At 33.6% G+C, this 14444-nt stretch overlaps 1 protein-coding gene across 1 annotated transcript in view; it reads left to right on the top strand.

Moving 5' to 3' along the window:
* Positions 1-14444, top strand: part of LOC150098640 (uncharacterized) — a 134874-nt gene that overhangs the window by 116219 nt on the left and 4211 nt on the right. The window contains exon 9 of the mRNA XM_090405833.1: positions 10655-10749. Coding sequence (XP_090261959.1) covers positions 10655-10691 — 37 coding nt within the window. The 3' untranslated portion in view covers positions 10692-10749. The remainder of the gene's footprint in view (positions 1-10654; positions 10750-14444) is intronic.

The following is a 14444-nucleotide window of genomic DNA, read 5'->3' as shown; positions in this document are numbered from 1 at the left end:
AATCATCTAACGCCTTTTTATTCACCTACTCCCCATATATATAGGGAGTAGGCGAGGTTGTTTTAAGCCCTATCTAACTTTTTGGAGACTGAGTGGGCAGTTCAATCTCCACTGGTACCCAATCAGAGATAGCTGGCCCGAGGCTATCACTAATTAAGCGACATGCAGTGAAGAGAGACGGCTCAACAAGTATTGCCATCTCTTGGTCTCTAACACTCGTATTTAATGTCTGAAATAATGTGGGTTCTACGGTTGATTTTGTTGAGTTTACAGGATGAAAAACCAGAGTTTCCGGGAGAAAAAACCCACTTGCCCGTGCCAGAGATCGACTAACTTGGGAACCAGTTGAAAAAAGGCTTAGTAAAATTTGAAACCAAGAAGTCTTCCTTCGTGCAGTCAAACTCTGTGGTGTGCAAGCGCCACATCCACTGAGCTAAACAGGCTCCTATTTTTTTTTTTTCCTTCAAAAAATGTGCACAGGTATGTCAGACTAATAACCCTTCCTTAATTAAGATCTTTTAGCCTAGTTGTGATAGAGGGGCTTCTTCATTTCCAAATTGGCTTTGTATTTTTAGTTTGATATTAAATATTAAGTGCATCACGAACATTTCAGATAATCATCAGTATATACTTCAGTTTATTCTTCTCTCCATCTGCTGTTAGATAAATGTATCAGATTACAACTAACCAGCCAGTTCTTATACTTGTCATGAAACAATCTCTTAGAGTCCTCTGAATATATCCTCAATTTTCTTGATCTGCTAATAACATGATGAATAAAGCTGGGGGCCATAATCCAGTATTGGCCTGGCTAAAGACTTGTATGATGGTATCACACCTTTCTGTCTTCCTTTCTCTTACGAGTGAAGGTTTGTTTAATTAATTCTATAACTGTTCAGCTTTATTAGCTGTCTTACCAGTATGAATCCTCATCATGTTGTAGGTTTAATGGAGTATCAAGATCTCTAAGGATTAATGTTTCCCAAATTTTGGGAAGTTTCTTGCATCTGTATTTATTTAAATTAAGTTGATTTCTGAGGGTAGCTGCAGATTCCAGAAACAGTCTTTTCTTCTGAATTTGATGTGATAGTCCATGCTTTTTTTTTTTTCCCTTTCCCCCTAGGTGATCCTATGGGTGGTATCCAATGCATGGTCTGCAAGAGCATACTTACCATAGTAATGACTACAGATATATTTTTTTGTGCTCTTCTATGCAGATGGTGACTGATCTGCTTGTCTGTCCATAATATGCCAGATTGCAGGAACTGAGACAAGAGAGAGCTGGTCTTTAGTAGAGCAGATAAGAGTAGCTAGTTTTAGGTAGGGATTGAAGGCTGTGCAAAGCTTGTATTTCTTTAAAGATCTGGCTGTTTTTCAGACACACCCTGGATGTAGTGGATAACTATACTATTATCATTTCATAGCGTTCTCATCAAAAAAGGCTTAACAAAATTTAGTCAGTTCATCTTCATTAACAGATAAAATGAACTCTGATGCATTTCCCACTCACCACCACTGGTCAATTTTTACATGGAAAATTTCAAATAAAAACAAGCTCTTGACCCCCCCCCCTGCTGAAACCTTCTACCAGGCTAAGATATGTAGACAGTGTTCCCTATTGTGCCTTATGTAATGAACTTGGGTTATCAGAAAAGAGAGACCTTTTAATATTTAAGGTTAAATCATGTATGAATATGATAAATAAGAAGTGTTGTCCTACCACTAAACCTTGTGGTTATGCTACTCCCAAAACCTGATTCTTTGAAAACCATCCTCAATGTTTCCTCCTGTAGAAGTGAGAGGATAGCTTTCAAAGAAATTGGTTGTCCATCAGTCATCTAGTATGTGTAATCTGCAACAAATGATCTCTGTGAAGAATATCCTGGATGCATTACTTTGCCTATAACTCTAAGAATGATTTACTGCTGTATAATTCTTTACTTTGTGATGAATCATCCCTTTGAATTGGAAGGACTCTTTCAAATTTCCAATCAGAAGGAACTATTCTTGGTCTCAGCAATTCATTGTTCATTAAAGATGATCCAAAGTAGATTAAGTAACCCAGACATACCTCTGCTTATTACCAGGAGATATATCATCCTTACGTCTTGTCTTATCAGCTGTAAAATGATTTGAGATATCAAGAATTTGTTTTATTCTGTATTATGTCATTAAATAAATCTTGTCCCTTAGGGTATATTTTTCTTCTTACTAATCAGTAATCATATCCACTTGTAAAATACTTATTGAATTCTTCGGCAACAACAGCTGGATCAGAATTGTTGTGGAGGAACTTTTTATGTTTAATTCATTCTTTTATCCATATCTCTTTGTTACACATAACAAAAGTTTTTCCTGATTAATCTTAGCACCTAGTTGTAATTTCTTAAAAATTGTGAAGCAAATTTTGCTTTACAATCTTGAAGAGTTGATGCTAGTTATTTCTTATCTTTATCATGCTTAATAACTGAATTATCAAATTGATATTTTTTCCAGGGTCAGCTGTTTGAAAAAAATTTATTATTCAACCAGCTTATGAAATTTACTCCTAGGAATAAAGTTAACATAAACTTAGATTATGCAAGATACTCTTCAGTACATTTTGCATCTCCTCCATTAAATGCCTCCCAATTAATGCACTTTACTTCGCTTAACATACTATCAAAGTTAGTTTTCAGTGAAATTCAAACCTAGATAATTATTATTCCTCCCTTGTCTGAATTTCCAAGATCAACTGATCATTGTCACAGATATGGTCCATCATTAAATCCGAGGTTTTATCCTTTATTTAGATGCCCCAGAAATTAACACCAGTTGTATCAACAGCTCTTTCATTCTCCCATTAATAATACTTTGTATCTGGCCAGGTACAAAGTATTAAGTACCTGGCCTGTAATATTTTTGCTACTTCCACTAAGATAACATGCTCTCATCTCAACTGTACTTATTGTGCAGTACACTGACCAATACTGCATGAAAAATTTATATACCATTACTAGCTTCCTATCAACAATTTTCGTCCAAATCAATCTGTTACCTGTCAAGACTCCAACATTATCAGATCTTATATTTCTGTCTTCTAAGGCACTTTTTACGGCATCGATCTACCTATATCTTGGTCTTTTTCTTGCCATAGCAGAGAACACTTGTTTTGCTAATCTTTCCTCTCCCATTCTGATCAAGTGACCATACCACCCGAGATTAGCTCTGCTAACACATTCCTGGATGCTAACAATATTAAGTCCTTTCCTAATATATGCTCTTTTTAATATGGCATTGCTACTGATGCCATCTGTTCACCCTTCTAATCTTTCTCAAGACTCTCATATCTGTGATCTCCAGCCTTTGGTCAAGTATTTTATTTCTAAACCAGCTCTCAGATCCATAGGTTAAAATTGGTTTGAACACTGTCTTGTATAGAGCTAATTTAGTGTTTTGGCTAATTTCTCTCTTATTCCATATAAATTTATTCAGTTGACTTCCTACCATTCCAGCTTTGTTGATTCTGCTGTTGTCTATTTCCATACTTAATTTACCATCTTCACTAAAAATCTTGCTTAAGTAAGCTGAAATGTTTTACTTATTCTATAGGCTCTACATTCAAAATGCTTATATTTTCAATGCTTCTGCCTATTTTTATTGTCTGTGTCGTGTTATTGCTGACCTTCATACCAAATCTATTACAAGATATATTCAATTTAGTCAGGGAATCTTGCAGACTTGTAGCAGATTTATTTAGAAGTATAACATCATCTGCATAAAGTAAAGAGCTGAGATTAACATCTCCAATTTTGGATATCAGGTTTAATACCAATGTGATCCATATAGATAATAAATGTTAGATGGGATAATGTACATCCTTGTCTGACACCAGATTTAACATAAAACCAGCTTCCTATACTTCAATTCTAACTGCTGACTTACAACTCAAATAAAGACTAAGTATTGCTTGATATAATGCTCCATTGACACCATACAACTGTAGCACTTTGAACAGCTTCTCTCTTGGCACCTTGTCATATGCCTTTTTCAGATCTACAAAAATTAAATACAGATATTTGTTATATTCTCTCGATTTCTCAACTATTTGTTATAACATGAAAATTTGGTCCTGCCTCTATTTGGCCTGAATCCAGCTTCTTCACCAAGCTTCCCTTCCACAATCCTTCTCAACCGTTTCTCAAGTATACTTGAATAAATCTTACCAAGAAAACACTCAGTAGGGAAATACCTCTATAATTCTCACATTCAGTTTTATTTCCCTTTTTATATATGGGTACATTTCAGGCTTTTTATACTTCAAGTATAGATATGTATTCCCGACTGCATGACTGTTTTTTGAATTTAGGATTTGTTTCAATCACTCCATTTACCACTGTGCTCTCATCACTACTTGTTCCATTTAGCAATTTTTTGAAGTAATTACTCCATACTTCAAGGACATCTTTTTCTCCTGTTTTCATGTCACCTTTATCATCTCAAATTCCTTTTACAGCACTCTTTCCTCCATTTCTGAGCTTTTTCAACAGCCTCCAGAATATTTTGCTACCTTCCTGATATTTAATTTCTATGTTCTTACCAAAGTCTTCCCATGATTTATGCTTAGCTAGTTTTACAGTGTTTAGCTTTCTTACATTTGTCTCTGTATTCTCAAAGAGCACAAGCTGAACTTATTTGCCAGTAACTTTTGATATGCTTTCTTCTTTTCCTTCACTGCCTCTTTAACTTCCTGTGTCCACCATGGGGTTCTGATTTTTCTATCCTTGCAGACCACCTCGCCACATGCCTCTCTGGCTGAATCAATCAGTGTTTTCTTCAAGATTTGCCACTGACTCTCCAAGGTTTGGTTTCTGTTTCAAACTCTTTCATTTTTTTCTTGAATAATGTTTGTGTATTTTAGTCTACAGTTTACATCTGAGAGCTGCTCAACTTTTATTCGCTATAAAAAATTCTTACATGTTCTTGTTTTCAGTATGAAATTCGCTTTTATGCTGTTCGAGACTAAATGGTGATCACTTTCAATTTCAAATCCTCTGTACACTCTAGTGTCCTGCACCAGGGAGAGAACATCACTATTGATAATAACATAGTCAGTGAGACTTTTCTTATTCTTTGCCTCTTTTCCTGCACCAGGGAGAGAACATCACTATCGATAATAACATAGTCAATGAGACTTTTCTTATTCTTTGCCTCTTTTCTTCATATGAATTTGTGCACATTTTTATGTTGGAACATTGTGTTAGTAATAACCAGTCTATGTCCTGAGCAGAAATCCAACAGGTATTTCTCATTATTATTAGCTTTACTCTTTTCTCCAAATTTTCCCAGAATATTTTTGCATATGTGACAAACATTTCCTACTCTGCTATTTAGATCCCCAACAAAAATTCCTCCACTTCTACCTTCTGTTGGACCATAGGCACAAATAAGTCTCATTGTCTCCTCATTCTGATATTAGCCCACATCACTCTACTTGATGTTGCTTGCCATTCAGACAATTAGCCTTGTATTTTGTGTTCAGTAATATAGCTACACCTTCTTTTCCCAGATTGTCATTGCCTGAATATAAAATTTTGTATTTATTGTTCAAAAAAAATCTCACCAGATTTTGTCATTTTTGTTTCAGTCACCCCTGTTATGTCAATCTGGTACTTATCCAACTAGCTCCATTTCTTTGCCATTCAGGCTTCTTATGTTAATAGTACCAATCTTTAACTGGTGACGATTTGGGATGTCTTTTAGGATTTGTTCCAGTAGCTGACTTTTTGCTGTTCGTCCTGGTTCCCTTTTTTTTTTTTTTTTAACTGGGCAACACCCAAGCGGCATGAAACTCTGTCATGTTGTACCATCATTTTTATATTTTGGTTTAAGCCAATAAAAATACAATTTTGTATGCTAAATCCCAAAGTGCCAGTCCATCCTCATTCATTCAGTCTCCAGGTAGATACCTAACAAGGTGCACCACAAGGTGAGGATTGGACATTGGGCAAAAGCCCTGGTGGGTTTTCTCCTCATTCCTTTAAAAGCTATGTGGAGGTCTCCTCTTAGTTATACAGCTTTGACCCCTAAGCACCCCACCAATCGATCTGATAGCCTAAATATGAAATACATTATATTTGCCATTATGCACTTCGATATTATGATTGTCGTCTTAAGCCAATGTTTAGAAAATCCCCATAATGCCACTTAATACATAGAGAAAAGTTTAAGTGGTTTGGTGGTTATTCATAACAGTGCTTCATAGGATACACAACATTCAGGGGAGAAAAAAAAATTATAATTAATTTATTGAGCATGGTGGTGCTTAACTGGTTTTCTGCTGAGCATTGTCAGAGCATAATTGCAACCACATAGTACTCAAGTAGGTAGGTTCTTTTCATCTGGTTTAACTATGTTCTAACAGGGTTCCTATTAATGCAAGCCATGCTTGTTGGGGGGGGGGGGTTGCTTTATAGCCGAGGATTTTAAAAATCATCTCTTAGACCTATGGTGACTTATTTGTAGCAAAAATGTTTTTTTCCTCTTGGTGAAGTTTATACGATGAAGCAACATTATAAATAAACCATTTGATCTTTAAGTATCATGCATTGATATATTAAGGGTACATATAAATGTTGTTTTTCCCCTACCATTAAAATAAACACCCTATTATTATTATTTCAAATTCCTTTTGACATCTACATTCAGTCAACTGTCATAAATTCCTATAAACCTATAACCAGCAAGAATAATTTCATTATTCTTGCTGGTTATAATCAGAGCACTTCCTATTGGCTATAGGAAATGATCGGATCAGAAACAATCAGATCATAGAAGAGTGGCATAGAAATCCTTAAGGTCATATCCATTTGGCACCAATAGATATGACCTTAGTGTAGTGCCATTTTACTAATGTAAATAATGAAATCATTTGTTAATGTGTAAATCTTCTTTGTTCAGTCTGAAAAATCTGTACTTTTGCAGTCTTCTAGAATTCTCTTAGTATGTTTACAAATGAAGAAATTATTTCACACTTAATTTTATATATGTTGGTGTCCATAACCACTGATTCAGCTTATTGTCACCTATCTACATGTATAAGTCACTAGAGAAGACCAGAAATCTGCAAGTTGTCCAATTGTGTCACACAGACTACAGTATACAAAAGAACATGCAGGTAGCATATTATGTCTGTATATGAATGCTAGGATATCAGAAACAAATGGGCAGAGTTTGTTGCCTGGTCAATATGTTGGGACCTCAGATTGTAGGCATTGGTGAGACCTGTTATCAGAATCACACATACGAAGTGGTATCAGTTATAAAGGGTACAGTATTTTTAGGAGGGATAGACAAGAGAGGAGGAGGGGAAATTCTGCTAATGATATTGAATTACTCAAATCCAGTTAGTGTTGAGACCTATGATTGTCCAATTGTAATACTAGTAACAATATTTCATGTGGCAGTGAATTTGAAGCCATCTGATGTCAGGTAGAATCTAACAAGATCAAGTACATTGTGGGATGTTATTACCGACCTGGTGGATCAGTTGCTAGTGATGAAATGTCTCCAAATAAATATGGTAGGTGTAAAAACGATTAATTATAATGAGGGACTTTATTTATCCAAATATTGATTGGGTAACAGTAAAATCTCATGAGAATAATAAAACAGAATTTATTGAGCTGTTGCAAGACGAATTCCTCAAGCATGTGGCATGAGGTCAGTGTTAGATTTGATTATACTGTCAGAGGGTGTTTCAATTAAAGATGTAATTAGTCTGCCTCCAGCTGGTGATAGTGATCATGTGCTACTCACTTGTGAAGTGGCTAAGTTTATGAATGTTCCATTCAGAAAAGGTTACATGCTGAACTACAAAGCAGGAAATTATGATCAACTGCGGAGTATACTGAGTTCAGCACAATAGTATTAGTTGTTGGACAGGAAGAATATCGATAGTGCATGGGAAACATTTAAAAAAATACTTAAAAGATGCAATATGCGAATGTGTTGCACATTCTGATATTGCAATAGTTCAAAGAATAGATAGGGTAAGAGTCAAATAGACGTGTAATCTTATTAAGCAAGAGATGCATAAGAAAAGGATGATGTCCATTATAAGCAGCAGGCCAGAAGAGTCATAGCTGTTGTATGGAAAGCAAAGTCCGAGTATGAAAAGAAGCTGGCTCTGCAAGTTAAAGACAAATCCCAAGAATTCTATCGATATGCTGCAAGTAAAAGAAAGCATGAATATGAAAGAATGACTCTACTGAATACAGGTGGTGTGAGGGTGACAGATGCAGAAGAGGTTGTTTAATAAGTGCCCATTTTGCTGAAAACTATCAACTTTGTGTTAGTAACAGAAACTGAGGTGTATGAAAAGGAGGTATTAGAGCTCTTGCTAAATTCTTATTCTAGACTAAATAAGAATTTAGCAATAGGGACTGATGGGATATCAGCATGGGTGCTAAAAGAGTGTTCAGTTGAACTGGCTATTCCTTTAACCAGGCTATATAATTTGAGTTTCAGAACAGGGAAGATTCCACAGGAGTGGAAAGAATGTATGGTAATGCTATTGCACAAGGGTGGTGCAAAGACCAGTGTATCCAATTATCAGCCGATCAGTATCTCGGAGTGAAGATTTTGCAGTGAACAGCATGGATAAAGAATATAAAAACATCGATCATATTTTTTCACAAAAAAAATCCGATAAATCTGTATTAGCTCAATGCTGAATCAAGACAGATCACCAATATTCTTTGGTCTGAAACACACCTTCTACATATTTGTCAGTACAAATTCGAATGCTTAAGGAGTGTGCTGAAGCCATGCTTTGCCACCTTAACTTGAATCGGAATGACGTCTATCCTTATCAAAAAATAGAGGAAAATTTGATTAGAATAATACATCATTAAATGCCCCCCCCCCCCCTCAATTACTATTGTACCAAGAATGGTAAGACATAGGCTCTTAAGAAATAAACTAGATTCTACATCTGATGAGTATGATATAAGTTATATATGTGCAATTTATTTTACACCATTTTATGATTAACCTTTTCTTCAGTTAAAGCATAGTGCTACTGCCAATTTAACATCACACAGCTAATTCTATTTCAAATAAATCAGTTGTTTGCATTCTACCTTGTAATAACTGTTTTTTTTTTTTTTAAGCCACTGACAATGGTCTGTTAATTTCAGACTGAAATATATATGGCAGTATATTTAATAAATACTACTTTTACCTTATGTTTTCATGTACATATTGTATAGAACTATGGCACAAGTTTCTCTTAGAACCTTTTGTTAGACCACAGCCACAAATAAGTTTCATTGTCCATTTCTCCATTTTGAAATGTGCCCACATCATTTGACTTGAAGCTGCCTTCTATTAAGAAGTTTATCTTTGTGTTTGGTGTTGAATGCTATTGCTACTCCTTCCTTTCCTTGATCATTATTGCATGAATATAACATCCTATACTTATTTAGTAATATCTCCTGTTTTTCTCCACTTTAACATTACTTTGTTATTTACCAATGTACCTTACCTTGCACATACTGAAGTGTGTTATTCCTTTTGCCTACCTTGACTGAACAGCTGTTTGGAAGAACATGAAAACTTCATTCGTATCATCTGGGTGACAAGTCAGGACTGGAAGAACATGCTTTAGATATACCTTCACACAGGATTAAATGGAAGACAGCTGTGCTTCTTAGAAATCACTCTGGGTTTGAGAGTATTTATAGAATAGGCATCAGCTATGAAACACCACTATCTCAATAAGTATGGGGAGCATTGACGTCTCTGAATTAAGCTTTCGTGCAGAATATATTTAAGTGTGTTAATTATCTCCACTCTATTTTTCCTTATATTTCTCATATTTGTGGTCTACTCTTTGATCAGCTGTTTTGTTGGTTACCCAACTTCATAATCAAAATTGTCTATATGCTGAAAGTTTAGTTTTTTGACAAATTATGTCATTTCATATAAATTTATTCAGCTGGCTCCCCATGTCAAAAGTTGAGTTAGTTGGTTTCATATAGAAGGTTTACCCTCCTAGAATGTGGCTTTTTTTTATCCTGAAAAAAAGACAAATTAGCCAGAAGAACATACGAAATTTAACATAATAATGCTGCCGTTTAGTTTCTTTGGTTGTGGCTCCTCCTGTATATACAACTTCCATATTCTATAAATCTCTTTCCATGTTTAATTTTCCATTTTCACTAAAATTGTGCTAATTAACTGAAACATTTTACTTGTGCTATAGCTTCTCCATTCGGGAATATCCAGGTTCATGTTTCATTTCTTTTTGTCATTACATGACATTCTCAAGGGGTCATAGAAATATAACTCCTTGGGATTATGGTCAAAGCAACTAAGGCTATGTTATATCACTAAATTCCAAAACTACTAAATTGGTGATTTAAATTCAGGTCTTGCCAACCCATCTTTGCTCATTCATTGTCCATATTGATATAGTAGTGAAATTCTCTCATAATATTGATTTTAGGTAAACATCAGGAGCATGATGAAGTATGTGAAAAACTTTGATATATTAGGTGAAGTTAGTTCATATCTTAATACTATTTACAAATTTGAATATTAAAGTTGTATAGATTTGTTTCACTTATACATTAGTTTTTAAGTATATATGTAACCCAATTTAAATTTTTAGGTCATCTTCAAAGTCGCCTGGTCATCATAAACGTTGAGAGATGCAAGAGTCCTAAAAAATTATTGCAAGAAACCTGATTATCTACCTAATAATAGGTGAAAGTAACTGAAAGTGCACTTGATATGTGGGAAATTCAGCTGTGAATTATTTTTATTGTTGCTTATTTTTTTTTTTTTCTTTCTTCTTCCCTCCCTCTCTTCAATCATTAGTTTGACTTACATAGCAGATAGTACAGTTTCCTCAGAATGCACTACTGAGACATCCTTCCATTGTGATTTTAACAGAGGTATACACATTGAATAATACAGCCAAAATTCTCATTGAGAATTATAGCAATTGTCTTTTCTATAATTTCAGCTTGGGCTCTGGTCACAGACTTAAAAAGTAAACAGATTAAGAATATTTTTTGGTGTGATGTTATTCAATAGGTTAAATGTAACTAATGCAAAATTTAAAAAGGCAAAGTTTTATTGTAACTTTTTTCTATAAGAAAATTTAGCTATGTCTATTTTTCACATTGAACATTATAAGTAAAGCTCTTTAACAGCAAGAAGTTTTATGAAAAGGAAGTAATCATTCATTACAGGAAAATGGAGATAAAATAAAAAGAATTTAAGGTGCTTTGTTGCTTTATGAAAATTAAAGTGCAAGAACCAACAGATGATAGAGCACCATAGTATTTTGGTAGTAACATTTTACTGATTTTAATGAATGTACTAAAGTAATCCATGTAAATTGCATTTCAGTATTTTTCTACTCATGTAAAATAAAATTTAGCAATTAACTAAAAAGTGATAATTTTCTATTTCTTTATTCATATATTATAGATATCAGATTTATTTGGTTTCAAAAATTGTAACAAATTCCATAATTATTTTCACCACAGTATACTTATGTGAAATAAGAGTAGAATAAATGTTCTTTAAGCAAGAGGTTTCTTAAAAGAAAAATATAAAAATTAGCCAAATTTTTTTTTAAAAAAAAGGTAATTGCATTGATTTTGCTCATTACCCATAGTTTTACATTAATTAATCATAAGTAAGAGAAGCAAATTTTTTGAAGGAATATTATTGCATTGTTTCTGAGTGGCTGGCCAAAGTGGTTGGTGGGGCATAAGTCATTATTTACTTATTATTCCTTCTAATTTTAGATGTAACGTGTTTTTACAATTAGCACTGAAAACCATCAGTTTAAACAAATTTTGAAATTAATAATTTAAGCTTCTTAGCCAGTGCTAGTTAATTATTAAGTCTTTTTACTGCATTGGGGGGAGGGAGGACTTTAGTACTATTTATAGGATTTCTGGAATTTTTTCTCTCCTCACTTGAAACTTGGTTACGTTTTGTCAACTGTGCATTTTTCACAAAATGCACAGTTGACATTCAGAACAAATAATTTTCAGATGTATTCTGGTATATATAATGTATCTGTGCCACACGTTTCAAAACACTATAGAACAGTGTTGCATTATTCCTGTAATGGCTTTGTGCTAATCTAAAACAACCTGACTGCACTATTTGTTCTTATAAAATTCATTTTCAATGTCACTCAAATATTTTGCATAAATTGCTGCTAGAAAATTTTTCAACATTATATCTGTGATTCTCCATGAGATTATGGCATTCAAGCTGGTGAGCTAGGCTAATTTGACAGTATTTTGTTTACTTTATATGTTTCATTAGTAGATAATTTTATGTATCTGAAATAAGATTTCTCTTTGGCCTTCTATGTAAGAATGAAAAAAAAATCTTAAGTCTCAAAGCTGGAAAAACCACGAACTGCTTACAAAACTAACTTTAAAAGAAGAGCTATAGCACTACTCTGAATTGCTGGGAAAAAAATCAAAATAGTGATTAAATAATCCAGTGGTCATGGAAAGAGAAAACAATTGTTTATTTACACAGTATCAGAAGTATCGGGCACATTTAACTCAGTAATTTCTAATATAGTCAGTTCTCACTATTCCCCCAATCCCTTATTTCATTGTTAAAGTGAGTTTCCTTTAGAATAGTAGTGTGTCTGTGGAATTTAGATAGAACTTTTCTGTAGTTATGTTAAATATAGTGAGAGTTGATTGTAGTACTACAGAAATTCCACTTCAGCTTAGAACATCGTTATAGTAAGAATTTCGAAAAAAATACAGAGTTTAATGTGCATAGATGCCGAGTCTAATTCTGATAGTTTTTCATATGAAAATAATAATACTCATGAATGTTGGAATATGAGAGCAATGTATCTTTAGCTTACAAATTAAATGGCTGATAAAATATTCAAAGTGATTTCTCTATTCCTCAACTATAACAATTCTAAGTATGCCATAATTTGGCTTTTTTCCACTAGTTAACTGTAAATGATTATCTACCCACTTAGGATATTATCAAATAAGTTTAGGATAGATTTGCAAACTCCTTCACAGATAAGTTGCTGATGATAAATTTGAGAATGGTTAGTGGCTTGTCTTCGATGAATAAACAATGACACCATTATAAATGCTTTAAAACATGAACAGCATTAAGCATAATGAGACTTCTTGTAGCTTGCTTTAACAAGGCTAGTTCTAATTATATTTCCATAGATCTGTCATGAGATAATAGCTACATTGTTTCATTTCTAGGATTCATAAGATTTTCTTCATATTTATACTTTATAGGAATGCACAGAATGCAGTGTGATAGTCAACAAATACATGTGATATGTTAAGTGAAAAATTTATTATAACAATTTTCAGTTAAGAAACAGGCATGCAATTAAAAGTAAAAACAGTTTAATCCTTATGCTAGAAATGGTTTCATAAATCTGCTAATTTCCTCAAAGGCATATGCATTCCCTTCCCCCCTTTAAGGGTGTAATTTTTAAATTAAATATCATCTTTTTCTTTTATCCAATAGTCACAAAAATAAATTGATTTATAGCAAAAAAAAAAAAAAAAATCTGAGGAGGCACAAAAATTGAGTAATTTATATGCCATTTGTGTATAACTGAGGATAAATTTTCTAAAAATATTGATATACCAATGCTACTTATTCTCTTTGTTTTATAATTTCCCATTAATAAGCTTTCACTTGTTCAATATTCACATTAGAACACGATTCGATTTTAATAATGTTAAATTTGTTAATATAAGAGAGCTCACACAGCAATATTTTAGATAACAAAAAATATCAAGTATTTTTCTACTTAAGAGAATAACAAATATGCCAAATGGGGGGGGGGTGAGAAGCTTAGATTTTGATATAAGTGTCCAAATTTTTGATTGCCTGATGCAGCTTTACTTATGGATTGCTTGATCAGAAACAAATTCCAGTTATTCTGCAGTTTATCAATCCCAACTGGCTGTCTTGGTCTTATGACACATAAATCAGTCTGCATGTAAAAGAAACTCAATGTAAAGAAACTTAGCATATACTTTCTGCTACATTTCTTTTACTGTAAAAATAAAATAAAGCATTCTTGTGTGCAAGGTGATAGTAAAGTGGTCTTCCATGATGGGTGAGGTATCCCAAACACATAAGACAGTGCGACTTCACTAGCTACAGTCAGATGGAAGGTGTTGTTTGGTAGAACATTTATTTGCAGAATTTTTTTTGTCCTTTAGGTTTAATGTAGCTATTATGGTGAGTGGATAAATAGGGGTATCCATGTTGTATTTGTTTGTGTATATTTCTTATAAATAATGAAAGGCTAGGAGGATCTGTTCACTTGATTTGTGAGTGGAATATCCATCTGAATTATTGGTATGTGTTTAAAGCAATGCTCTTAAATGGGTTACTAGTATCTTGTCAAAGCTGAC

Source organism: Typopeltis vanoorti, chromosome 15 (assembly GCF_054136105.1).
Source record: "Typopeltis vanoorti isolate ZY-2024b chromosome 15, IOZ_Tvanoo_1.0, whole genome shotgun sequence".
Lineage (NCBI taxonomy): Eukaryota > Metazoa > Arthropoda > Arachnida > Uropygi > Thelyphonidae > Typopeltis > Typopeltis vanoorti.
The sequence above is the reverse complement of the archived record's forward strand: the minus strand, read 5'-3'. Positions and strand labels throughout refer to the sequence as shown.